General features: G+C 71.1%; 1 protein-coding gene across 1 annotated transcript; it reads left to right on the top strand.

Annotated features, from left to right (window-relative positions):
• Positions 1-652: 652 nt before the first annotated feature.
• SCRT1 (scratch family transcriptional repressor 1) lies at positions 653-23987 on the top strand. Its single transcript, XM_072851120.1, is given in 14 exon segments — positions 653-764; positions 3195-3887; positions 10864-10890; positions 11852-11993; positions 12565-12720; positions 17749-17948; positions 18314-18352; positions 18355-18513; positions 19546-19697; positions 20853-20898; positions 20901-21030; positions 22462-22540; positions 23081-23272; positions 23874-23987. Coding segments are annotated over 14 exon segments (2241 nt in total).
• The last annotated feature ends 285 nt before the right edge of the window (positions 23988-24272 follow it).

Below are 24272 nucleotides of genomic sequence, written 5' to 3'. Positions count from 1 at the left end.
CCCTCCCCACCCCACCCCACCCCACCTCCCCACCCCATCCCATCCCACCCCACCCCCACCCCCACCCCCACCCCTCCCCACCCCTCCCCACCCCTCCCCACCCCACCCCACCCCATCCCTCCCATCCCCCCATCCCCTCCCCTCCCCACCCCACCCCATCCCATCCCATCCCACCCCAGCCCCGCCCCTCCTCCCAGCCCCGCCCCCGTGGGCGTGGCCCCTGCTCTCCCTGCCCCTCCCCTCCCCTATATCTCCCCTCTCCGCTCGCTCCCGCCCGCTCCGCCGCGGCCCCGCCCCCGGCGCTGTCCGTCCCGCCGGTGCTGAACCGGTCGCGGCTCCCGGGGCCCCGCGGCCGCCCCCGACCCCTCCCGCGCCCGCCCCGCCGGTCCATGCCCCACCGCGGGGGGGGGTCCCCGGTGCCCAGCGCTCCGGGAGCCGCCGGGCGCGGCCTCACCGAGACGGAGACGGCGGCGGCGGTGGCTGCGGGCGGCCCCGGACCGGAGCTGGGCGGCCGCGCCCGCCGCACAAAGCCGTAGGCTCGGTTCAGCACCCCCCCAGCCCCCCCACTCCCCGCACATCCCCCCCCCCACCCCACCCCCACCGGGGGGCCCTTTGTGGCGGCGGGGCCGGGGCCCGGGCCCCGGGAGGAACCATGCCCAGGTCGTTCCTGGTGAAGAAGGTGAAGATCGATGCCTTCCCCGCCGGCCTCGACGCCCCGTACGGCAGGACCCGGGCGGATTTCGGCTCCCGGTTACACGACAAGGGTAAGAGCCGCCGCCGCCGCCGCCGCCGCCGCCGCGGGGGGAACCGGGGGCCCGGCCGCATTCCGCCGCGCCGAGCGGAGCCGAGCGGAGCCGAGCGGAGCCGAGCGGAGCCGAACCGGGCCGAACCGGGCCGAGTAGAACCGAGGCGGGCCGGGACGGAGCCGAGCCGGGGCCGAGTAGACCCGAACCGCGCCGAGCCCCGCCGAACCCCCCCCCCCCCACCCCGAGCCGAGCCCCGCCGAACCGGGCCGAAGCGTCCCCGGCCGCTGCCTTTTGTCTCCCGGAGCCAAGTTCAAGGGCGAGCGGCGGCGCGGAGCCCCCCCCCCGCGGCCCCGGCCCCGGCCCCGGCCCCGGCCCCGCAGCGCCCGGCTCGGCCCCGGCCTTTGTGCGGAGCGCGGCCCCGCGGGCGGCCCGGCCGGGCCCGGTGCGGCGGCGGCTGCGGCGCGTTGCGTAACCGGCACCGAACCGCCGCAGCGGGGCCCGGCCCGGCACGGTACGGCCCGGTACGGTACCGCCCGGTACGGCTCGGTACGGCTCGGTACCGCCCGGCACGGCCCGGCCCGGCACGGCACGGCCCGGCTGACCTTGAGCGGGGCCGGGGCAGCGGCGGGGATGGGGACGGGGACGGGGATGGGGACAGCGACGGGGACGGGGCTGCGGGCGGGGACGGGGATGGGGACGGGGACGGGGATGGGGATGGGGATGGGGATGGGGATGGGGATGGAGGCCGGGAGAGGGACAGGGACAGGGATGGGGACAGGGAGAGGGATGGGGATGGAGGCCGGGATGGGGACATGGGGCTGCGGGCAGGGATGGGGACAGGGACAGGGAGAGGGGCAGGGATGGAGGCAGGGATGGGGACAGGGACAGGGAGAGGGGCTGCAGGCAGGGACGGGGATGGGGACAGGGAGAGGGGCAGGGATGGAGGCAGGGATGGGGACAGGGGGCTGCAGGCAGGGACGGGGACAGGGCCGGGGGGCTGCGGGCAGCGGCGGGGACGGGGACAGAGAGGGAGAGGGACAGGGGGCTGGGGACAGGGACAGGGCCGGGGGCTGCGGGCAGGGACAGGGCTGGAGGCAGGGACAAGGAGGGGGGGCTGCAGGCAGGGACGGGGACGGGGACGGGGACAGGGACGGGGACAGGAGTGGAGGCAGGGATGGGGACAGGGGCAGGGGGCTGCGGGCAGGGACGGGGACAGGGACAGGAACGGGAATGGAGGCAGGGACAGGGACAGGGGGTTGTGGGCAGGGACAGGGACAAGGACGGAGGCAAGGACGGGGACAGAGGGCTGCAGGCAGGGACGGGAACGGAGGCAGGGGCAGGGGCTGCGGGCAGGGATGGGGCAGGGCCAGGGCCGGGGCAGCGGAGCGGGGACAGGCAGGAGTGAGGGCAGGGGCAGGGTGGGGAGGGGTGGGGTGCGAGCAGGGGTAGGGAAGGGCTGGGCAGGGGCTGGGCAGGGGCAGGAGGTGGGGAAGGGCAGGGCTGCAGGCAGGGATGGGGCAGGGGAGGGAGAGGGCACTGGTAGGGGCAGGGGGAGGGCAAGAGCAGGGGTACGGGCAGGGGTACAGGGAGAGCAAGGGCAGGGGTACAGGCAGGGGTACGGGCAGGGGTACGGGGAGGGCAAGGGCAGGGGTACAGGCAGGTACGGGCAGGGGTACAGGGAGAGCAAGGGCAGGGGTACAGGCAGGGGTATGGGCAGGGGTACGGGGAGGGCAAGGGCAGGGGTACAGGCAGGGGTATGGGCAGGGTATGGGGAGGGCAAGGGCAGGGGTACAGGCAGGGGTACGGGCAGGGGTAAAGGGAGAGCAAGGGCAGGGGTATGGGCAAGGGCAGGGGTACAGGCAGGGGTATGGGCAGGGGTACGGGGAGGGCAAGGGCAGGGGTACAGGCAGGGGTATGGGCAGGGGTATGGGCAGGGGTACAGGCAAGGGCAGGGGTATGGGTGGGGGGGCAAGGGTAGGGATACAGGCAGGGGTACGGGCAGGGGTATGGGCAGGGGTACGGGGGGCAAGGTCAGGGGTACGGGCAGGGGTACGGGCGGGGGGGCAAGGGCAGGGGTACAGGCAGGGGTACGGGCAGGGGTATGGGTGGGGGGGCAAGGGCAGGGGTACAGGCAGGGGTACAGGCAGGGGTACGGGCAGGGGTATGGGTGGGGGGCAAGGGCAGGGGTACAGGCAGGGGTACGGGCAGGGGTAGCACAAGGTCAGGGGCAGACCCGGGGTCGGGCTGGGCACAGTCTGGCAGGGAAGCGGCTACGGGGCAGGGGTACGGGCAGGGGTACGGGCAGGCGGAGGGCAAGGGCAGGGGTACGGGCAGGGGCTCCCCAGCGCGGCGGTGCCGGGCTGTGCCGGGGCGTGGGGCGCCACCGGCGCCGGCTGGGGCGCCGCTGAACGGGGGTCCCCCCCCTCTCCCCCGCCCGCCCCCCAGCAGGGTACATCAGCGAGTACATGGCGCCGGCGGCCTACGAGGGGGACGGCGAGGCCGCGCTCAAGGTGCCGTCACCGGACGCCATCTACCCCGGCGCCCGGGGGGACTACGGGGCGGGGGACTCGGAGCCACCCGACAGCCCCCACTCGGGCATGGCGGGGGGTTACATCAACGGCGACGCGGCGGTGAGCGAAGGTTACGCCGTCGACGCCTTCTTCATCACCGACGGGAGGTCGCGGCGTAAAGCGGTGAGCGGGACGCGGAACCTGCAACGCCATACCTGCGGGGAGTGCGGTAAGACCTACGCCACCTCCTCCAACCTCAGCCGGCACAAGCAGACCCACCGCAGCCTGGACAGCAAGATGGCCAAGAAATGCCCCACCTGCGGCAAGGTCTACGTCTCCATGCCGGCCATGGCCATGCATCTCCTCACCCACGACCTCAAGCACAAGTGCGAGGTGTGCGGCAAAGCCTTCAGCCGGCCCTGGTTGCTGCAGGGCCACATGCGGTCGCACACCGGGGAGAAGCCCTTCGGTTGCGCCCACTGCGGCAAGGCCTTCGCCGACCGCTCCAACCTGCGCGCCCACATGCAGACCCACTCCGCCTTCAAGCACTTCAAGTGCAAGCGCTGCAGCAAGACCTTCGCCCTCAAGTCCTATCTCAACAAGCACTACGAGTCCGCCTGCTTCAAGGGAGCCGGACCCCCCCTCAGCCCCCTCCGCGCCTGACGGGGGGACCCCCCCCAACACCCCCCCAAATCCCGCTCCCGGCCTCCGCCGGCTCGCTCGCACGCAGCCCCCCCCCCCCCAACCTTCCCTTTTCCGTCCCCCGCAGCCGCCTGCTGCGCCCGGGCACCCGTTTTGCTGGCGGGGGGACCCTGCTCAGGGTGACCCCCCCCCCCTCGGTCCTCGCGTGGGGGGCACGGGCTTGGGGTGCACCCCAAGAGGAGGGTGACCCCCCCTCTGCACCCTTGCATGGGTGTCATGGTCCTGGGGTGCACCCCAAGAGCAGGGTGACCCCCACACATTTGCATGGGTGCTCCAGTCCTGGGGTGCACCCCAAGAGCAGGGTGACACCCCCCCCCCCGCACCCTTGCATAGGTGTCACGGTCCTGGGGTGCACCCCAAGAGGAGCGTGACCCCCCCTCTGCACCCTTGCATGGGTGCCCCAGCCTTGTGCTGCACCCCAAAACCAGGGTGACCCCCCCTTCTTTGCATGGGTGCCCCGGTTCTGGGGTGCACCCCAAGAGGAGGGTGACACCCCCTCTGCACCTTTGCATGGGGGCCCCGGTCCTGGGGTGCACCCCAAGACCAGGGTGACCCCCCCCCACACCCTTGCATGGGTGCCCCAGTCCTGGGGTGCACCCCAACAGCAGGGTGGCCCCCCCTTTCTGTCCTTGCATGGGTGTCACAGTCATGGGGTGCACCCCAAGAGGAGCGTGACCCCCCCTCTGCACCCTTGCATGGGTGCCCAGCCTTGTGCTGCACCCCAAGAGCAGGGTGACCCCCCCTTCTTTGCATGGGTGCCCCAGTCCTGGGGTGCACCCCAAGAGGAGGGTGACCCCCCCTCTGCACGTTTGCATGGGTGCCCTGGTCTTGGGGTGCACCCCAAGACCAGGGTGACCCCCCTTGCATGGGTGCCCCAGCCCTGGGGTGCACCCCAAGATCAGGGTGACCCCCATCCCGTGCACAGGTACCCCGGCCCTGTGCCGTACCCCTGACCCTGGGTCACCCCCCCTTCCTTGCATGGGTGCCCCGGCCTTGTGCCGTACCCCAAAATCAGGGTGACCCCCCACCCTTGCATGGGTGCCCCGGCCCTGTGGTGCACCCCAAGAGCAGGGTGACCCCCCTCCCTTGGGGGTACCCCAGCCTCATGCCATAGCCCAATCCGGGGTGACCCCCCGTGCCATGCCCCCCCGGGGTCCCCCTTCTTTGCATGGGTGCCCCAGCCCTGCGCTGCACCCCAAGATCGGGGTGACCCCCTCCCCCTTGCACGGGCACCCCAGCCTTGTGCCGCACCCCAAGATCGGGGTGACCCCCCCTTTTTCCATGCATGGGTGCCCCAACCCCATCCTGTACCCCCAAGACCAGGGTGACCCCCACTTCCCGCGTATGGGTACCCCGGCCCTGTGCCGTCCCCCACCCTGGGGGTCCCCCCCGTATGGGTACCCCAGCCCTGCGCTGCACCCCCAGACCAGGGCCCCCACCCCCCTTTGCATGGGTACCCGGCTTCGTGCCGCACCCCAACCCCAGGGTCACCCCCTCATCCTTGCATGGGTGCCCCAGCCCTGTGCCGTACCCCAACACCAGGGTGGCCCCCCCACCCTTGCAGGGGTCCCCCCCTCCCCCACCGCAATAACCCCCCGGCACGGCACAGCGATGCCTGGGCAGTTTTTGGGGTACCCCGGCACCCCTCACCCGCTGCAGTACCTCTGCCCCGGGTACCCCCCTGTCCTGGCACCCCCACCCGGGTACCCCCCCACCCCGCATGGCGACCCTGACCTGGGGTACCCCCCAAATCCTTACCCCCCCGGGTACCCCAACTCTGCATGGCTACCCTGACCCTGGGTACCCCAACCTCGCACGGGTACCCCGACTCCGGGTACCCCCCAGCCTTGCACGGGTACCCCAAAACCGGGGTACCCCCCACCCCCTTGCAGGGTACCCCCCACCCCGGGGACCCCCAATCTGCGCACGGGTACCCCAAACCCGGCCACTCGGGGTCTTCCCCCCCCAGGTCCCCTCCCTCCGCCGAGGGGCTACCCCTGCACCCCCCGCCAGGGGCGCCCTCTCCTCCCGGGGGACCCCTCCCCCACCCCTCCAGGGGCTGCCCCACCCCCTCCCCCACTCGGGGGTCCCCTCCCCCCCCCAGAGGGGCTGCCCCATCTCCCCCACCCGGGGAGGGTCCCCCCACCCCCTGAGGGGCTGCCCCACCTCCCCCGCTGGGGGCGCCCTTCCCCGAGAGCACAACCCGGCCCCGCCGGGCCCCTCCCCCACCCCTCCCCGGACTTTGGAGCGGCCCCCCTCCCCCGCCCCCTCCCCCGGGCCCCTCCTCCCCCCTCCCCCCCGATGCCAAAGTCTTGTCACTTTTGGGAGGGATTAAAAGGGAGGCGGGGAGGGGGGGGAGGAGGGGCCCCCCAGCCGCCCCCTCCCCCCCGGGGACTCTGCATGCAAAAAAACAAAAAACCCCCACCCCCCCCACCCCCCAGTATTTAAATCTATGCCAATTTTTGACGCTTTTGGAGCCGAATGATCTATTTCTTGAGTTGCCAAACTGTAGATAGTCTCTCCGAGGGCAATATCTCTCCGTAGGAGTCCGGTACTGAACCTATAGAGCAATAATTAACGTCGTGCATGGTATTTTTAAGAGACATAGCATTAACGAGGAATCAGGTACATTTTAATCCAATATTCTTAATAGCGACGAATATCAGGGATGATGCCAGAGTAGCGCTAGCCCCCTTCCCCTCCCCCCTCGCCCCCTTCCCCCCGTATGCACTGCCCGCCTGCACCCCCGCCCCAAGGCCTCGCCGCCTGCTCCCCGCTTCCCCGGGACCCACCGGCCCGCGCGCCCGTTCCTCGCCCGCGCCTCGCCCGCGCGTGCACGCGGCGAGCGGTGGCGCGCGGCGCGGGTGGCGCGAGCGCTGAAGGCGCTGCGCGTGCTGCATGCGCTGCACACGCTGCAGGCGCCGCACAGGCCGCGCACGCTGCGGGCGCTGCACACACTGCGCACGCTGCGGGCGCTGCACGCGCTGCACACACCGCATTGCACACAGGACACACACACAACGCCGAGCTCGCGGCACGCGCGCCTGCGCTGCGCGCGTGGGCAGGCCGCCGGCACCGAGTGTGTTAGCCGCGCGGCACGCGCGGGCCGCAGGTGTGCGCGTGCTGTGGGCGCTGCAGGCCCACGGGCCCTGCGCGCAGCGCAGGCCTGAGCGTGCAACACACCCACGCTGCCCGCTCTCTGTGCGTGTGTGTGTGTGAGCTGCCCGCACGCTGCCCACGCGCTGCCCACGCGACCCACCGGGCAGGCAGGCAGCCGGCACCGCACACGCGCCGCGCACATGGAACGCGGCGCACGTTGCACACGCGCAGCACAGGAACCGCAGCCAGTGCGCTGCGCGCGTGCTGCGCACGAACTGCACACGCACTGCACACGCAGCAGACACGCAGTGCACACCCTGCGCGCCCGCTGCAAACACTGCGCACGCTGTGAACGCTGCGTCCGCTGCGCACGCTGCAAACACCGCAAACAGCGCACACGCACACACCGCGCACACCGCAAGCTGCCAACACTGTGCACACTGCGAACACTGCACATACTGCGAACACTGCACATACTGCACACACTGCACACGCTGCAAACACTGCAGACACTGCGAACACTGCGCACGCTGCGCATGCTGCACACGCTGCACACGCTGCACACACTGCACATACTGCACATGCAGATGCTGTGCATGCTGCAGACACTGCAAACACTGCACACGCTGCACACGCTGCGCATACTGCACTCTGCAGACACTGCACATACCGCGAACACTGCACACACTGCACACACTGCACACGCTCTGCATACTGCACACGCCGCACGCTGCAGACACTGCAGGCTCTGCGCACACTGCAAACACTGCAGACACTGCACATGCTGCACATGCTGCACGTACTGCGCACACTGCAGACACTGCACGTACTGCACACACTGCACAGGCTGCACGCTGCAGACACTGTGAACACTGCAGACACTGCGCATACTGTAGATACTGCACACACTGCACACGCTGCACAGGCTGCACACTGCAGACACTGCAGATGATGCACACACTGCACACACTGCGCATACTGCAGACGCTGCAGACGCTGCACAGGCTGCATGTCCTTCAGACACTGCGAACACTGCAGACGCTGTACACACTGCACGTACTGCAGACACTGTGAACACGGCAGACACTGCACACACTGCACACACTGCACACACTGCACATACTGCGAACACTGCAGACACTGCGGACACTGCACACGCTGCACATACTGCAGACACTGCGAACACTACACACACTGCACGTACTGCAGACACTGCGAACAATGCAGACACTGCACACACTGCACATACTGCGAACACTGCAGACACTGCACACACTGCACACACTGCACATACTGCAGACACTGCGAACACCGCAGACGCTGCACACACTGCACATACTGCGAACACTGCAGACGCTGCACACACTGCACACACTGCAGACACTGCGAACACTGCACACGCTGCAGACGCTGCGGACGCTGCACAGGCTGCACACTGCAGACGCCGCACCCCGCAGACACGGCACCCGCCGCACCCCGCCCCGGCCGCGGGCCCCACCCTCGCGCCCCCGCCCTCGCGCCCACCAGGCCCCGCCGCCGCCGCCGTCGCCCCGTCCCGGGCCGGCGGGCGCCCAGGCCGCGGCGGGCAGGCCTCGCCGCGGGACCCCGCCGCCCGGCCGGGGCGGCGGCGGCAGCAGGAGGCTCCGGCCCCCCCGAGCCCCCGAATTCAGGTAGCAGGACCGTAGAGCTTCGACCTCCGTTTTGTACTCGGGGCCGGCGCTGGAGCAGCCTTGTACATACGTGTGGAGATTTCCACGACTTTTTACGAGCTGTAAAGAATCTACCGCCTTCCCGGCGCCTTCGCCCGGGGAATTTTTTGAGGATTTGAACGATGTTCCAGGAAAAAGCACAAAAGGCACCGGCCGCTCCGCACTTCACAATAAAAAAGGGAAAAAAGAAACCTGCAGCCGGCCTGCGCCTCTCCTTCCGCGCCGACCCACGGGGCCCACGGCACCGCCTGCCCCACAGATCCCCCGCCCCATGGATCCCCCACCCCACGGGACCGCCCCAGCCCCACGGGACCCCCTGCCCCACAGATCCCCCACCCCATGGATGCCCCACCCCATGGGACCCCCTGCCCCACAGATCCCCCACCCCATGGATCCCCCACCCCATGGGACCCCCTGCCGCACAAATCCCCCACCCGATGGATCCCCCACCCCACAGGACCCCCCAGCCCCACGGGACCCCCTGGCCCACAGATCCCCCACCCCATGGGACCCCCTGCCCCACAGATCCCACACACATGAATCGCCTCCCCATGGGACCCCTCACCCCATGGCATCCCCCCAGCCCATGGACCCCCTGCCCCACAGATCCCCCACCCCATGGATCCCCCACCCCATGGGACCCCCAACCCCCTGGGACCCCCCAGCCCATGGACCCCCCACCCCACGGATCCCCCCCCCTACAGGACCCCCGGGCCCCCCCAGAGCCCCCTGGGCTCTGCTGGTGCTTGGGGTGGGTGGGTGGGTGGGTGCTGTGGGGCTGGGTGTGTGGGGCTTGGGTGCTGTGGGGTGCTAGGTCAGGGTGGTGTGGGGCTGGGTGTCGTGGGGTGCTGGGTCAGGATGTGTGGGGCTGGGTGTATGGGGCTGGGTGCTGTGGAGTGCTGTGGGGTGCTGGGTCAGGGCATGTGGGGCTGGGTCCTGTGGGGTGCTGTGGGGTGCTGGGTCAGGGTGCTGTGGGGCTGGATGCTGTGGGGTGCTGGGTCTGGGGGTGTGGGTCAGGGTGGCTGGGGAGGGCCATGCCATGGGTGCAGCCGTGGGGCCAGGCGGGGCCGGGGGGAGGAGGACGAGGAGCAGAGGGGAAGCAGGGCCAGAGGGTGAGGAGGAGGAGGGTGAGGACAAGGGTAGGGCCCAGAGAATGAGGACCAGAGGACGAAGGCCTGAGGATGAGGATGAGGATGAGGAGGGTGATGAGGACCAGAGGACGAAGGCCTGAGGATGAGGATGAGGAGGGTGATGAGGACCAGGGGACGAAGGCCTGAGGATGAGGATGAGGATGAGGATGAGGATGAGGATGAGGAGGGTGATGAGGACCAGAGGACGAAGGCCTGAGGATGAGGATGAGGATGAGGAGGGTGTTGAGGACCAGAGGACGAAGGCCTGAGGATGAGGATGAGGATGAGGATGAGGAGGGTGATGAGGACCAGGGGACGAAGGCCTGAGGATGAGGATGAGGATGAGGATGAGGAGGGTGATGAGGACCAGAGGACGAAGACCTGAGGATGAGGATGAGGATGAGGAGGGTGTTGAGGACCAGAGGACGAAGGCCTGAGGATGAGGATGAGGATGAGGATGAGGAGGGTGATGAGGACCAGGGGATGAAGGCCTGAGGATGAGGATGAGGATGAGGATGAGGAGGGTGTTGAGGACCAGAGGACGAAGGCCTGAGGATGATGAGGATGATGAAGACCAGAGGACGGGGACAGGCAGGTGAGGGCGGGAGGAGGAGAAGGACGGGAGGGTGTGGGGCTGGGGGGGCGATGGGGTGTGCGGCTGGGGGGGCAGGGTGCAGGGATGGGGTGCAGGCTGTGGGGCTGGGGTGAAGAGCAGGGGTCCAGGTGTGGAGCTGGGGTGCAGGGTGTGCGGTGTGGGGTGCAGGCTGTGGGGCAGGCTGTGGGGCAGGCTGTGGGGCTGTATTAACTCCGTACCGGTGCAGCCCTCGCCCCACACCCCGTGTGCCGTGGGGGCTGCGGCGAGAGCCGTGGGGTGCCTGCGCCGGGACCACCCCAGCCCCACGGCCAGCCCCACGGCCGATGCCCGCAGCCTCCCCCCCCAGCCTCACCGTGGGGCGCCCCACACCACGGGCAGGGGGTCCCCCCGCCCCGGCCCCCCGTCACGGCCGCGCCGCCCAGGAATAGCAGCAGGGCCTTGGCCCCGCTGCCCCACGTATTTTTAGCTCCAGCGTCACCACCACGCGTGGGACGGGGGGGCCCGACCCCCCCAGCCCTCCCAGCCCCACCGTGGGGCTGCCCCATAGCGGGGCTGGGGGCACCAGTGCTCACCCCGTTCCTGTGGGGTGCTGTGGGGCTGGGTGCTGTGGGATGCTGGGTCAGGGTGCTGTGGGTCAGGGTGTGTGGGGCTGGGTGCTGTCGGTCTGGGTGCTGTGTGGTTCTGTGGGGCTGGGTGCTGTGGGGTGCTGGGTCAGGGTGCTGTGGGTCAGGGTGTGTGGGGCTGGGTGCGGGGGGGCTGGGTGCTGTGGGGTGCTGTGGGCTGCTGGGTGAGGGTTTGTGGAGCTGGGTGCTGTGGGGTGCTGGATGAGGATGTGTGGGGCTGGGTGTGTGGGGCTGGGTGCTGTCTGGTGCTGTGGGGTGCTGGGTCAGGATGTGTGGGGCTGGGTGCTGTCGGTCTGGGTGCTGTGGGGTGCTGTGGGGTGCTGTGGGGCTGGGTGCTGTGGGGCTGGCTGCTGTGGGGTGCTGTGGGGTGCTGGGTCAGGATGTGTGGGGCTGGGTGTGTGGGGCTGGTGCTGTGGGGTGCTGTGGGGTGCTGTGGGGTGCTGTGGGGTGCTGTGGGGTGCTGGCTCAGGGCGTGTGGGGCTGGCCGCACACCCCAGCGGGGGGTGCTGGGGGGGTCCCCCCTGGCCCTGGGGGTCCGCGGGCCCCACACGTCCCCGGGGGGCGGAGGAGGGGCTGCGCCGCCGCGGGGTGACCTTGGCCTTGGGGATTTAAGGGGGAGCCGGCAGCGGCGACGCCGGGGGCCGAGCCCGGACGCCGAAGCATGAGGGCGCGGAGCTGGCTGTGGGGCCGGGGGGGCCGGCGGGCGCTGAGCTCGGGGGGCGCCGGGGGGCCCCCCGTGGCCGTGCGGCCCTACGAGGCCGTTCCCCGCGACGGCCGCAACCGTTGGCTCAACCTCTACCGCCTCTGGCGCAGCGACGGCTTCCAGGACTTCCACCACCGCATGGAGGACAGCTTCCGGCGCCTCGGACCCATCTACAGGTTGGGGGGCCCCCTCCTGTCCCCGGCACCCCCCAGGGCGGCAGGACCCCCCTGGGTGGGTGGTCCCAGTTGACCCCATCCCATCCCAAAAACTCCCAGCACCCCCAGTATGGCAGGACCCCGAGGCTGGGTGGTCCCAATTGACCCCATCCCATTCCAACGTCTCCCAGCACCCCCAGTATGGCGGGACCCCCAAGTTGGGTGGTCCCAGTTGACCCTGTCCCATCCTGTGGACCCCCCAGTATGGCCGGACCCCCAAGTTGGGTGTTCCCAGTTGACCCCATCCCATCCTAATGTCTCCCAGCACCCCCAGTATGGCAGGGCCCCCAAGTTGCATGGTCCTGGTTGACCCCGTCCCATCCCAACATCTCCCAGCACCCCCAGTGCGGCCGGACCCCCAAGTTGGGTGTTCCCAGTTGACCCCATCCCATCCCAACATCTCCCAGCACCCCCAGTGCGGCCGGACCCCCAAGTTGGGTGGTCCCAGTTGACCCCGTCCCATCCCGGGGACCCCCCAGCGTGGCCGGGCCCCCGGGCGGGGCGGTGGCGGTTGACGCGGGTGCCCCGGCAGAGAGCGGGTGGGCACCTACGACTGCGTCAACGTGCTGCTCCCGCGGGACGCGGCCCAGCTCTTCCGGGCGGAGGGGCCCTTCCCGCGCCGCATGGGCATCGAGGCCTGGAGCGCCCACCGCCACCTGCGCAACCACCACTGCGGCGTCTTCCTGCTGTAAGGGCGCCGGCGCGGGCACCCGGGGGCTCCGTGGGGCGCAGCGTGGGTGTGCAGTGGGGCGCAGAGTGGGTGCGCAGTGGGGCACAGCATGGGTGCGCAGTGGGGTGCGGGCGGGGGGCAGCGTGGGTGCTCCGTGGGGCGCAGGCAGGGTGGGGGGCAGCGCGGGCAGGGAGCGGGCGCAGCGGGGGGACAGTTGGGGGGCAGGAGCGGGGGCGCGTGAGGGGCTGAGCCAGGGCAGGGGATGGGGGGAACGGGGGGACCCGGGACTCGCCAGGGCCCTGGGGAGCGCAGGCAGGGCAGGCAGGGCAGGCAGAGCTGACAGGGAAGGCAGGGCAGGCAGTGCAGGCCAGGCAGGAAGTGTGGGCAGAGCAGGCAGGGAAGGCAGTATGGGCAGCACAGGCAGCGCAGTCAGTGCGGGCAGGGCCGGCAGCCTGATGGTGACGTTGCAGGAATGGCCCGGCCTGGCGCTTGGAGCAGTGCAGGCAGCGCAGGCAGGGCAGGCAGGGCAGGCAGTGCGGGCAGTGTGGGCAGTGCGGGCATTGCATGCAGTGCATGCAGCGCAGGCAGTGCAGGCAGGGCTGGCAGTGCGGGCAGTGGGGGCAGGGCAGGCAGTGCAGGCAGGGCAGGCAAGGCATGCAGTGCATGCAGCGCTGGCAGGGCAGGCAAGGCATGCAGTGCATGCAGCGCAGGCAGTGCGGGCAGTGCGGGCAGTGCAGGCAGCCTGACGGCAGCGTTGCAGGAACAGCCTGGCCTGGCGCTCGGAGCAGTGCATGCAGTGCGGGCAGTGCAGGCAGCGCATGCAGTGCAGGCAGTGCTGGCAGGGCAGGCAGTGTAGGCAGTGTGGGCAGCCTGACGGCAGCGTTGCAGGAACAGCCCGGCCTGGCGCTTCGAGCAGTGCAGGCAGGGAAAGCAGTGCAGGCAGTGCGGGCAGTGCAGGCAGGGCAGGAAGTGCGGGCAGTGCAGGCAGCCTGATGGTGACGTTGCAGGAACGGCCCATCCGGGTGCTCGGAGCAGTGCAGGCAGTGCAGGCAGTGCGGACAGTGCAGACAGTGCGGGCAGTGCATGCAGCACAGGCAGTGCATGCAAGGCAGGCAGCGCAGGCAGTGTATGCAGTGCAGGCAGTGCGGGCAGGGCAGGCAGGGCGGGCAGCCTGACGGCATTGCAGGAATGGCCTGGCCTGGCGCTCGGAGCAGTGCAGGCAGTGCATGCAGCGCAGGCACTGCATGCAGCGCAGGCAGCGCGGGCAGTGCGGGCAGTGCGGGCAGCGCAGGCAGTGCAGGCAGTGCGGACAATGCAGGCAGGGCAGGCAGCCTGATGGCAGTGTTGCAGGAATGGCCTGGCTTGGTGCTTGGAGCAGTGCATGCAGGGCATGCAGGGCAGGCAGTGCAGGCAGTGGGGGCAGTGTGGGCAGGGCGGGCAGAGCGGGCAGGGCGGGCAGCCTGACGGCAGGGTTGCAGGAACGGCCTGGCCTGGTGCTCGGAGCAGTGCCGGCAGTGCATGCAGTGCATGCAGGGCATGCAGGACATGCAGGGCAGGCAGTGCAGGCAGTGTGGGCAGGGCGGGCAGCCTGATGACAGCGTTGCAGGACTGGCCTGGCCTGGCGCTCGGAGCAGTGGAGGCAATGCGGGCAGTGCGGGCAGGGCAGGCAGTGCATGCAGTGCAGGCAGTGCAGGCAGTGCAGGCAGGGCAGGCAGTGCAGGCAGGGCAGGCAGTGTGGCCAGTGCAGGCAGGACAGGCAGTGCAGGCAGTGCGGGCAGCGCAGGCAGCGTGACAGCAGCGTTGCAGGAATGGCCCGGCCTGGTGCTTGGAGCGGTGCAGGCAGTGCAGGCAGTGTGGGCACTGCAGGCAGTGCGGACAGTGCAGGCAGTGCGGGCAGTGCATGCAGCACAGGTAGCACAGGCAGGGCAGGCAGCGCAGACAGTGCATGCAGTGCAGGCAGTGCGGGCAGTGCGGGCAGGAGGGGCAGCCTGACGGCGTTGCAGGAACGGCCTGGCCTGGCGCTCAGAGCAGTGCAGGCAGTGCATGCAGGGCGGGCAGGCAGGGCAGGCAGTGCAGGCAGTGCAGACAGTGCAGGCAGGGCAGGCAGTGCAGGCAGGGCAGACAGTGCAGGCAGGGCATGCAGTGCATGCAGTGCGGACAGTGCGGGCTGGGCAGGAAGTGCAGGCAGTGCAGGCAGCCTGACGGCAGTGTTGCAGGAACGGCCCGGCCTGGCGCTCGGAGCAGTGCAGGCAGTGCGGGCAGTGCATGCAGCACAGGCAGTGCAGTCAGGGCAGGCAGCGCGGGCAGGGCGGGCAGCCTGACGGCGTTGCAGGAACGGCCTGGCCTGGTGCTCGGAGCAGTGCAGGCAGTGCATGCAGTGCAGGCAGTGCATGCAGCGCGGGCAGTGCGGGCAGTGCAGGCAGCGCGGGCAGTGCAGGCAGTGTAGCTAGTGCAGGCAGTGCAGGCAGTGCAGGCAGTGCAGGCAGTGCGGGCACTGCATGCAGCGCGGGCAGTGCGGCCAGTGCAGGCAGTGCGGGCAGTGCAGGCAGTGTGGCTAGTGCAGGCAGGACAGGCAGTGCAGGCAGTGCGGGCAGCACGGGCAGGGCGGGCAGTGCAGGCAATGCGGGCAGTGCAGGCAGTGTGGCTAGTGCAGGCAGGACAGGCAGTGCAGGCAGTGTGGGCAGCGCAGGCAGCGTGACAGCAGCGTTGCAGGAATGGCCCGGCCTGGTGCTTGGAGCAGTGCATGCAGGGCATGCAGGGCATGCAGGGCAGGGAGGGCAGGCAGTGCAGGCAGTAGGGGCAGTGCGGGCAGGGCGGGCAGCCTGACGGCGGCGTTGCAGGAACGGCCCGGCCTGGTGCTGGGAGCAGTGCTGGCAGTGCATGCAGGGCATGCAGGGCATGCAGGACATGCAGGGCAGGCAGTGCAGGCAGTGTAGGCAGTGCGGGCAGCCTGACGGCGGCGTTGCAGGACTGGCCTGGCCTGGAGATCGGAGCAGTGCAGGCAGTGCAGGCAGTGCGGGCAGTGCAGGCAGTGTGACGGCTGCGTTGCAGGAACGGCCTGGCCTGGCGCTCGGAGCGGTGCAGGCAGTGCAGGTAGTGCGGGCAGTGCAGGCAGTGTGGGCACTGCAGGCAGTGTGGACAGTGCAGGCAGTGTGGGCAGTACATGCAGCACAGGCAGCACAGGCAGGGCAGGCAGTGCAGACAGTGCAGGCAGTGCAGGCAGTGCAGGCAGTGCGGACAGTGTAGGCAGTGAGGGCAGTGCATGCAGCTCAGGCAGCGCAGGCAGGGCAGGCAGTGCGGGCAGGGCAGGCAGTGCGGGCAGTGCAGACAGTGCGGGCAGTGCAGTCAGGGCAGGCAGTGTGGGCAGGGCAGGCAGCCTGACGGCATTGCAGGAACGGCCTGGCCTGGCGCTCGGAGCAGTGCAGGCAGTGCATGCAGGGCAGGCAGTGCGGGCAGTGCAGGCAGTGCGGGCAGGGCAGGCAGCCTGATGGCAGCGTTGCAGGAATGGCCCAGCCTGGTGCTTGGAGCAGTGCATGCAGGGCATGCAGGGCAGGCAGGGCAGGGAGTGCAGGCAGTGGGGGCACTGCAGGCAGTGCAGACATTGCAGGCAGTGCGGGCAGTGCATGCAGCACAGGTAGCGCAGGCAGGGCAGGCAGCACAGACAGTGCATGCAGTGCAGGCAGTGCGGGCAGTGCGAGCAGGGCAGGCAGCCTGACGGCAGCGTTGCAGGAACGGCCTGGCCCACTGCTTGGGGAAGTGCAGGCAGTGCATGCAGTGCATGCAGTGCAGGCAGTGCGGGCAGTGCAGGCAGGGCGGGCAGGGCGGGCAGCCTGATGGCAGCGTTGCAGGAACGGCCCGGCCTGGTGCTCAGAGCAGTGCAGGCCGTGCCAGCAGTGCAGGCAGGGCATGCAGGGCATGCAGGGCAGGCAGTGCGGGCAGTGCGGGCAGTGCGGGCAGGGCGGGCAGGGCGGGCAGCCTGACAGCAGCGTTGCAGGAATGGCCCGGCCTGGCACTCGGAGTGCTGCAGGCAGTGCAGGCAGTGCGGACAGTGCAGGCAGTGCGGGCAGTGCATGCAGCACAGGCAGCGCAGGCAGGGCAGGCAGCGCAGACAGTGCATGCAGTGCAGGCAGTGCGGGCAGTGCAGGCAGGGCGGGCAGCCTGATGGCGTTGCAGGAACGGCCTGGCCTGGCGCTCAGAGCAGTGCAGGCAGTGCAGGCAGTGCGGACAGTGCAGGCAGTGCGGGCAGCACAGGCAGTGCGGGCAGGGTCGGCAGTGCGGGCAGGGCGGGCAGCCTGACGGCGGCGTTGCAGGAACAGCCTGGCCTGGCGCTCGGAGCAGTGCCGGCAGTGCCGGTAGTGCAGGCAGTGCATGCAGGGCATGCAGGGCAGGCAGTGCGGGCAGTGCAGGCAGTGCGGGCAGGGCGGGCAGTGCGGGCAGGGCGGGCAGCCTGACGGCGTTGCAGGAACGGCCTGGCCTGGCGCTCGGAGCAGTGCAGGCAGTGCAGGCGGTGCAGACAGTGCAGGCAGTGCGGGCAGCACAGGCAGTGCGGGCAGGGTGGGCAGCCTGACGGTGGCGTTGCAGGAATGGCCCGGCCTGGCGCTCGGAGCAGTGCCGGCAGTGCCGGCAGTGCATGCAGTGCATGCAGGGCATGCAGGGCATGCAGGGCAGGCAGCGTGGGCAGTGTGGGCAGGGCGGGCAGGGCGGGCAGCCTGACGGCAGCGTTGCAGGAACGGCCTGGCCTGGCGCTCGGAGCAGTGCCGGCAGTGCCGGTAGTGCAGGCAGTGCATGCAGGGCATGCAGGGCAGGCTGTGAGGGCAGTGCGGGCAGTGCGGGCAGTGCAGGCAGCGCAGGCAGTGCGGGCAGTGCGGGCAGGGCAGGCAGCCTGACGGCGGCATTGCAGGAATGCCCCGGCCTGGTGCTCGGAGCACTGCCGGCAGTGCCGGCCGTGCATGCAGGGCATGCAGGGCAGGCAGTGCAGGCAGTGCAGGCAGTGCGGGCAGGGCGGGCAGTGCGGGCAGGGCGGGCAGCCTGACGGCGGCGTTGCAGGAATGGCCCGGCCTGGCGCTCGGCCCGCCTGGCGCTGAACGCGGAGGTGCTGAGCCCGCCCGGCGTCCGCCAGTTCCTGCCGCTCCTCGACGCCGTCGCCCGCGACTTTGCGGCCGCCCTGCGCCGCCGCGTGCAGGAGGGGCCCGGGCGCGGCCTCACCCTCGACCTCCACCCCCTGCTCTTCCGCTTCACCCTGGAGGGTGCGTAGGGGGACCCACCCGGGACCCCGGCGGGGGGGGGGGGTGGCAGGACCCCCGCCCCCCAGGGACCCCCCACCCAGGACCCAGGGGATGGGGTGGATGGTGGGATGGAGATGGGGGGGTGACAGTGGGACCCCCACTCAGGGCCCCCCACCCAGGACCCTCAGGGGATGGGGGGGTGGGACAGTGGAACCCCCACCCACTCAGGACCCCAGGGGATGGGGTGGGGGGTGACAGGGGAGGGGGCGTGAGGTGGGGACCCCCGGGGATGGCGGGGGGGGGGCAGTGGGCCAGGCTGGGGGTGACAGGGGCCGGGGGGGGGTGACAGCGGGGACCCCAGCCGGGCGCTGAGCGGGTGCCCCCAGCCAGCAGCTTCGCGCTGTACGGGGAGCGGCTGGGGCTGCTGGGGGGGGCGGCGGGGGGGCGCAGCGCTTCATCGCGGCGGTGGAGACGATGCTGCGGACCACCCCCCCCCTGCTCTTCCTGCCGCCCCCCCTGCTGCGCCGCCTGCGGCCCCTGCTCTGGCGGGAGCACCTCGGCGCCTGGGACACCATCTTCCAGCACGGTGGGTGCGGGCAGGGGACCCCCTCCGGGACCCCCTCCCCGGGACCCCCCAGGGACACCCCCACACCCCCCCGGGGCTCCCCCCAGGGACACCCCCACCCTATGGGACACCATCTTCCAGCACGGTGGGTGCGGGCAGGGGACCCCCCTCCGGGACCCCCTCCCCGGGACCCCCCCCAGGGACACCCCCACACCCCCCGGGGCTCCCCCCCCCCAGGGACACCCCACCCTATGGGACACCATCTTCCAGCACGGTGGGTGCGGGTGGGGAGCCCCCCTCCGGGACCCCCAGGGACACCCCCACACCCCCCGGACACCCTCCCAGGGACACCCCCACCTATGGGACACCCCCAGGGACACCCCTCGCCCAGGGACCCCCACCCTGAGGGACACCCCACCTTATGGGACCCCCCCCCACCCTGTAGGTCCCCCCACCCGGGTCCCCAGGCACGGTGCGTGTGGGAACGGGAGGGGCTGGGTGCCCCCCACCCTGCGGGACCCCCGTCATGGGGGGGGCTCCTGGGGTCCCCCCCGCCCAGGGTGCCCCCCCAGTGACACCCCCTCCCAGCAGCACCGCAGTGGGACATGGGGGGGTCTCAGGCCGCCTCCCCAGCACCCTTCGGGTGCGTGTCAGGCTGCCCCCTGCACATTTTGGGTGGGGTCCGGGTGCCCCCCAGCACCCTTAGGGTGGGTGTCAGGGCTGCCCCCCGCACATTTTGGGTGGGGTCCTGCAGCACCCTTAGGGTGGGTGTCAGGGCTGCCCCCCCACATTTTGGGTGGGGGTCCGGGTCCAGCACCCTTAGTGTGGGGTCACGGCCCCAGCACCCTTCCGGTGGGTGTCAGGGCTGCCCCCCCCCGCACATTTTGGGTGGGGGTCCGGGTGCCCCCCCCAGCACCCTTCGGGTGGGTGTCAGGGCTGCCCCCCCCCGCACATTTTGGGTGGGGGTCCGGGTGCCCCCCCCCGCACCCTTGGGGGGGGTCCGGGTGCCCCCGCGCCCTTGGGGGGGCTGGGCCCCCGCTGACCCCCCCGCAGCGGACCGCAGCATCCAGCGCACCTACCGCCAGTTCTGCGGGGGGGGCCCGGGCGGCGCCGGGGGGGTCCTGGCCGCGCTGCTGCGGGGGCGCCTGCCCCTGGCCGCCATCAGGGCCAACCTCACCGAGCTCACGGCCGGCGGCGTGGACACCGTGCGTGGGGGCCACCGCGCGTGGGGGAGGGCGGGGGGCACCCTGCGGGGGGCCTTGGGGGGACACCCTGCGGGGGACACCGTGGGGGGCTGTGGGAGGGGGAACTGGGGGGGGGACGGGACACCGTGCGTGGGGCACCCTGGGGGGGGAACCTTGGGGGCCACACATGGTGTAGGGGGGACGGGACAGCGTGCGTGGGGGACAGCGTGGGGGGCACCCTGGGGGGAACCTTGGGGGGCACACCGTGTGTGTGGGGACCGGGGGGGACGGGACACGGGACAGCGTGCGTGGGGGGACCGTGCGTGGGGGGGACAGCGTGCGTGGGGGACGCGAAAGTGCGGGGGGTGTGGGGTCCTCCTGGGATGGGGTGCCATGGGGAGGGTCCCGGGGTCCCGGGGGGCAGGGTGGGGGGCTCGGGTGGGGTCCGGGTATGTGGGGTCCCGGGGGTCCGAGTGGGGGTGGTCTCGGGGGTCCGGGTGGGGGTCCCGGGGGTGCGGGTGTGGGTGCGGGGGTGCCGGGGTCCGGGTGTGTGGGGGTTCAGGGGGGTGCGGGGGTGCCGGGTGGGGTCCGGGTGTGGGTTCCGGGGGTTCCGGGGTTCAGGGGTGCAGGGGGTGCGGGGGTGCGGGTGTGCGGGGTTCCGGGGTTCAGGGGTTCCGGGGTTCCGGGGGTGCGGGGGGGTGCGGGTGTGCAGGGGTTCCAGGGGTTCCGGGGGTGCAGGGGGTGCGGGTGTGGGTGCAGGGGATCCCGGGGGGTCCTGTGGGTGCCGGTGGGTGCGGGTGTGCAGGGGTTCCGGGGGTTCCGGGGTGCGGGGGTGCGGGGTTCAGGGGGTTCCGGGGGTTCCGGGGGTGCGGGGGGTGCGGGTGTGCGGGGGTTCCGGGGGTTCGGGGGTGCGGGGGGTGCGGGTGTGCGGGGTTCCAGGGGTTCCGGGGTGCGGGGGTGCAGGTGTGCAGGGGTTCCAGGGGTTCCGGGGTTCGGGGGGTGCGGGGGGTGCGGGTGTGCAGGGGTTCCAGGGGTTCCGGGGGTGCGGGGGTGCAGGGGTTCCGGGGGTTCCAGGGGTTCCGGGGGTGCAGGGGTGCGGGTGTGCGGGGTTCCAGGGGTTCCGGGGGTCCGGGGGCTCCGGGGTGCGGGGGTGCGGGTGCTGAGGCCGTGCCCCAGACGGCGATGCCGCTGCTGTTCACGCTGTTCGAGCTGGGGCGGAACCCGGGGTGCAGCGGGCGCTGCGGGCCGAGCTGCGGGCGGCGGGGGCGGGGGCGGCGGGGGGGGGCCCCCGGCCGCTGCCCGAGCTCCTGGGCGCGCTCCCGCTGCTGCGCGCCGCCATCAAGGAGACCCTGCGGTGGGTCCGGGGGGCTGGGGGGGTGGGGGACTGGGGGACTGGGGGACTGGGGGACTGGGGAATTGGGGGCTGGGGGGGCTGGGGGGCTGGGGTGGACTGGGGGTACTGGGGGCACTGGAGGGACTGGGGGACTGGAGGACCGGGGGCTGGGGGGCTGGGGGACTGGGGGACTGGGGGGACTGGGGGCACTGGGGGACTGGAGGACCGGGGGCTGGGGGTACTGGGGGGACTGGGGGACTGGGGGACTGGGGGCACTGCGGGGACTGGGGGACTGGAGGACCGGGGGCTGGGGGTACTGGGGGACTGGGGGACTGGGGGCACTGGGGGACTGGGGGCACTGGGGGACCGGGGGCTGGGGGCACTGGGGGACTGGGGGACTGGGGGCACTGCGGGGACTGGGGGACTGGAGGACCGGGAGCTGGGGGTACTGGGGGGACTGGGGAACTGGGGGACTGGAGGACCGGGGGCTGGGGGGCACTGGGGGACTGGGGACTGGGGGCACTGCGGGGACTGGGGGACTGGAGGACCGGGGGCTGGGGGTACTGGGGGGACTGGGGGCACTGGGGGACTGGAGGACCGGGGGCTGGGGGTACTGGGGGACTGGGGGACTGGGGGACTGGGGGCACTGCGGGGACTGGGGGACTGGAGGACCGGGAGCTGGGGGTACTGGGGGGACTGGGGAACTGGGGGCACTGGGGGACTGGGGGGACTGGGGGACCGGGGGCTGGGGGTACTGGGGGACTGGGGACTGGGGGCACTGGGGGGACTGGGGGCACTGGGGGACTGGAGGACCGGGGGCTGGGGGTACTGGGGGACTGGGGGACTGGGGGCACTGCGGGGACTGGGGGGACTGGAGGACCGGGAGCTGGGGGGTACTGGGGGACTGGGGGACTGGGGGCACTGGGGGACTGGGGGCACTGGGGGACTGGAGGACCGGGGGCTGGGGGGTACTGGGGGGACTGGGGGACTGGGGGCACTGGGGGACTGGGGGACTGGGGACCGGGGGCTGGGGGGCTGAGGGGTACTGGGGGGCACTGGAGGTAGTGGGGGTACTGGGGGCTGGGGAGCACTGGGAGGTACTGGGGGGCACTGGGGGGACTGGGGGGTACTGGGGGGCTGGGACGGCTGAGGGGCACTGGGAGGGTCGGGACTGGCTGGGGACTGGGGGGCACTGGGGGACACTGGGGGCTGGGGGAGGACTGGGGGGCACTGGGGGGACTGTGGGGCTGGGGGAGGACTGGGAGGGACCGGGGGGCACTGGGGGCACTGGGGGTCTTCTCGAGGGCACGGCCCCCCAGAGCAGGGTCCTGACGGGGTTGGGGGGCACTGGGGGGCAGGGCTGCCGCCCGCTGGGCGGTACGGGGGACCGGGGGTTGCCTGGGGATACTGGGGGGGGCACTTGGGGACCCTCTGACCCCCCCTGCCCCCCAGGCTGTACCCCGTGGGCATCACGGTGCAGCGCTACCCCACCACGGACGTGGTGCTCCACAACTACCGCGTGCCGGCGGGGGTGAGCGGGGGCCGGGGGCACGGGGGGCCCGGGGGCCAGGGGTACCGGGGGTACCGGGGATCCTGGGGGTCATGGGGGTACGGGCGTCGTGGGGGTCCCGGGGGGCATGGGGGTCCTGGGGTCCCGGGGTCCCGGGGTACCGGGGGTAGCGGGAGGCCCGGGGGATACTGGGGGCATGGGGGGATACTGGGGGCACAGGGGGATACCGGGGGCACAGGGGGATACTGGGGGCGCGAGGGGGATACTGGGAGGCACAGGGGGATACCGGGGGCACGGAGGGGATACTGGGAGGGCACGAGGGGATACTGCGAGGCATGGGGCGATACTGGGGGGCGTGGAGGGGATACTGGGAGGGCACAGGGGATACCGGAGGGCATGCCGGGGGGATACTGCGGAGCACGGGGGGATACTGGGAGGCACGGGGGGATAGCAGGGGGCACGGGGGGATACCAGGGGGCACGGGGGGGATACTGGGGAGCACGGGGGGATACCGGGGGAATAGCGGCGGAAGGCAGGGGTCCTGCGCTGACCCCCCCGCAGACGCTGTGCCAGGTGGCCCTGTACGCCATGGGCCGCAGCCCAGACGTCTTCCCCGACCCCGAGCGCTACGACCCCTCCCGCTGGCTGGGCAAGGACGACACCAGCTTCAAGGCTCTGGCCTTCGGCTTCGGCGCCCGCCAGTGCATCGGCCGCCGCCTCGCCGAGGCCGAGATGATGCTCTTCCTCATGCACGTGAGTGGGGACCCCCCTGATGTGTCACCTCCCTGCAGCGGCCAGGGGGCCTGGGACCCCCCGTGGTTGGGTTGGGTTGGCTTGACCCGACATCTTGGCTTGACCCAATCCCTTGGCTTGACCCAACATTTTGGCCTGACCCAACATTTTGGCTTGACCCAACGTCTTGGCTTGACCCGATGTCTTGGCTTGGTTTGACCCAGCCTCTTGGCTTGACCCAACATTTTGGCTTGGCTTGACCCAACGTCTTGGCTTGACCTGATGTCTTGGCTTGACCCAACATTTTGGCTTGGCTTGACCCAATCTCTTGGCTTGACCCAACATTTTGGTGTGACCCAACGTCTTGGCTTGACCCGATGTCTTGGCTTGGTTTGACCCAACATCTTGGCTTGACCCAACATTTTGGCCTGACCCAACATTTTGGCTTGGTTTGACCCAACCTCTTGGCTTGACCCAACGTCTTGGCTTGACCCAACCTCTTGGCTTGACCCAACATTTCGGCTTGACCCGACGTCTTGGCTTGACCTGATGTGTTGGCTTAATCCAATCTCTTGGCTTGACCCAACATTTTGGCTTGACCCAGCCTCTTGGCTCCCACCAGGTCTTGTGCAACTTCACCATCGAGGCGGTGTCCACCGAGGACATCCGCACCGTCTTCCGCTTCATCCTCATGCCCGAGAAGTCGCCCCTGCTCACCTTCCGGATCCTCGACTGAGCCGGGGGGGTCTCAACCCCGGTGCCACCCCCCCTCCAGGGTGCCCCCGTGCAGGGGACGTGGTGGGAAGAGTTGCGGGGATGGGGCAGTGGGGCAGGACCCCATGGTCCCCAGAGTGTGGTGGGAGATGGCATGCAAATCACATGCAAATAAGCTGCCCCAGGGGCTGATGGGCGCAGAGCAGGCAGGGGACCCCAGACCCCCAATAAAGTCTTCTTGCAGGCACAGCGCTGGCCTCATCTGTGGGGGACGGGGGGGACAGGGGACCCCAAATGGTGGTGGGAT

Source organism: Ciconia boyciana, chromosome 2 (genome assembly GCF_034638445.1).
Source record: "Ciconia boyciana chromosome 2, ASM3463844v1, whole genome shotgun sequence".
Taxonomy (NCBI): Eukaryota; Metazoa; Chordata; class Aves; order Ciconiiformes; family Ciconiidae; genus Ciconia; species Ciconia boyciana.
Note: the sequence above shows the minus strand (reverse complement) of the source record. Positions and strands in the feature narration are given on the sequence as shown.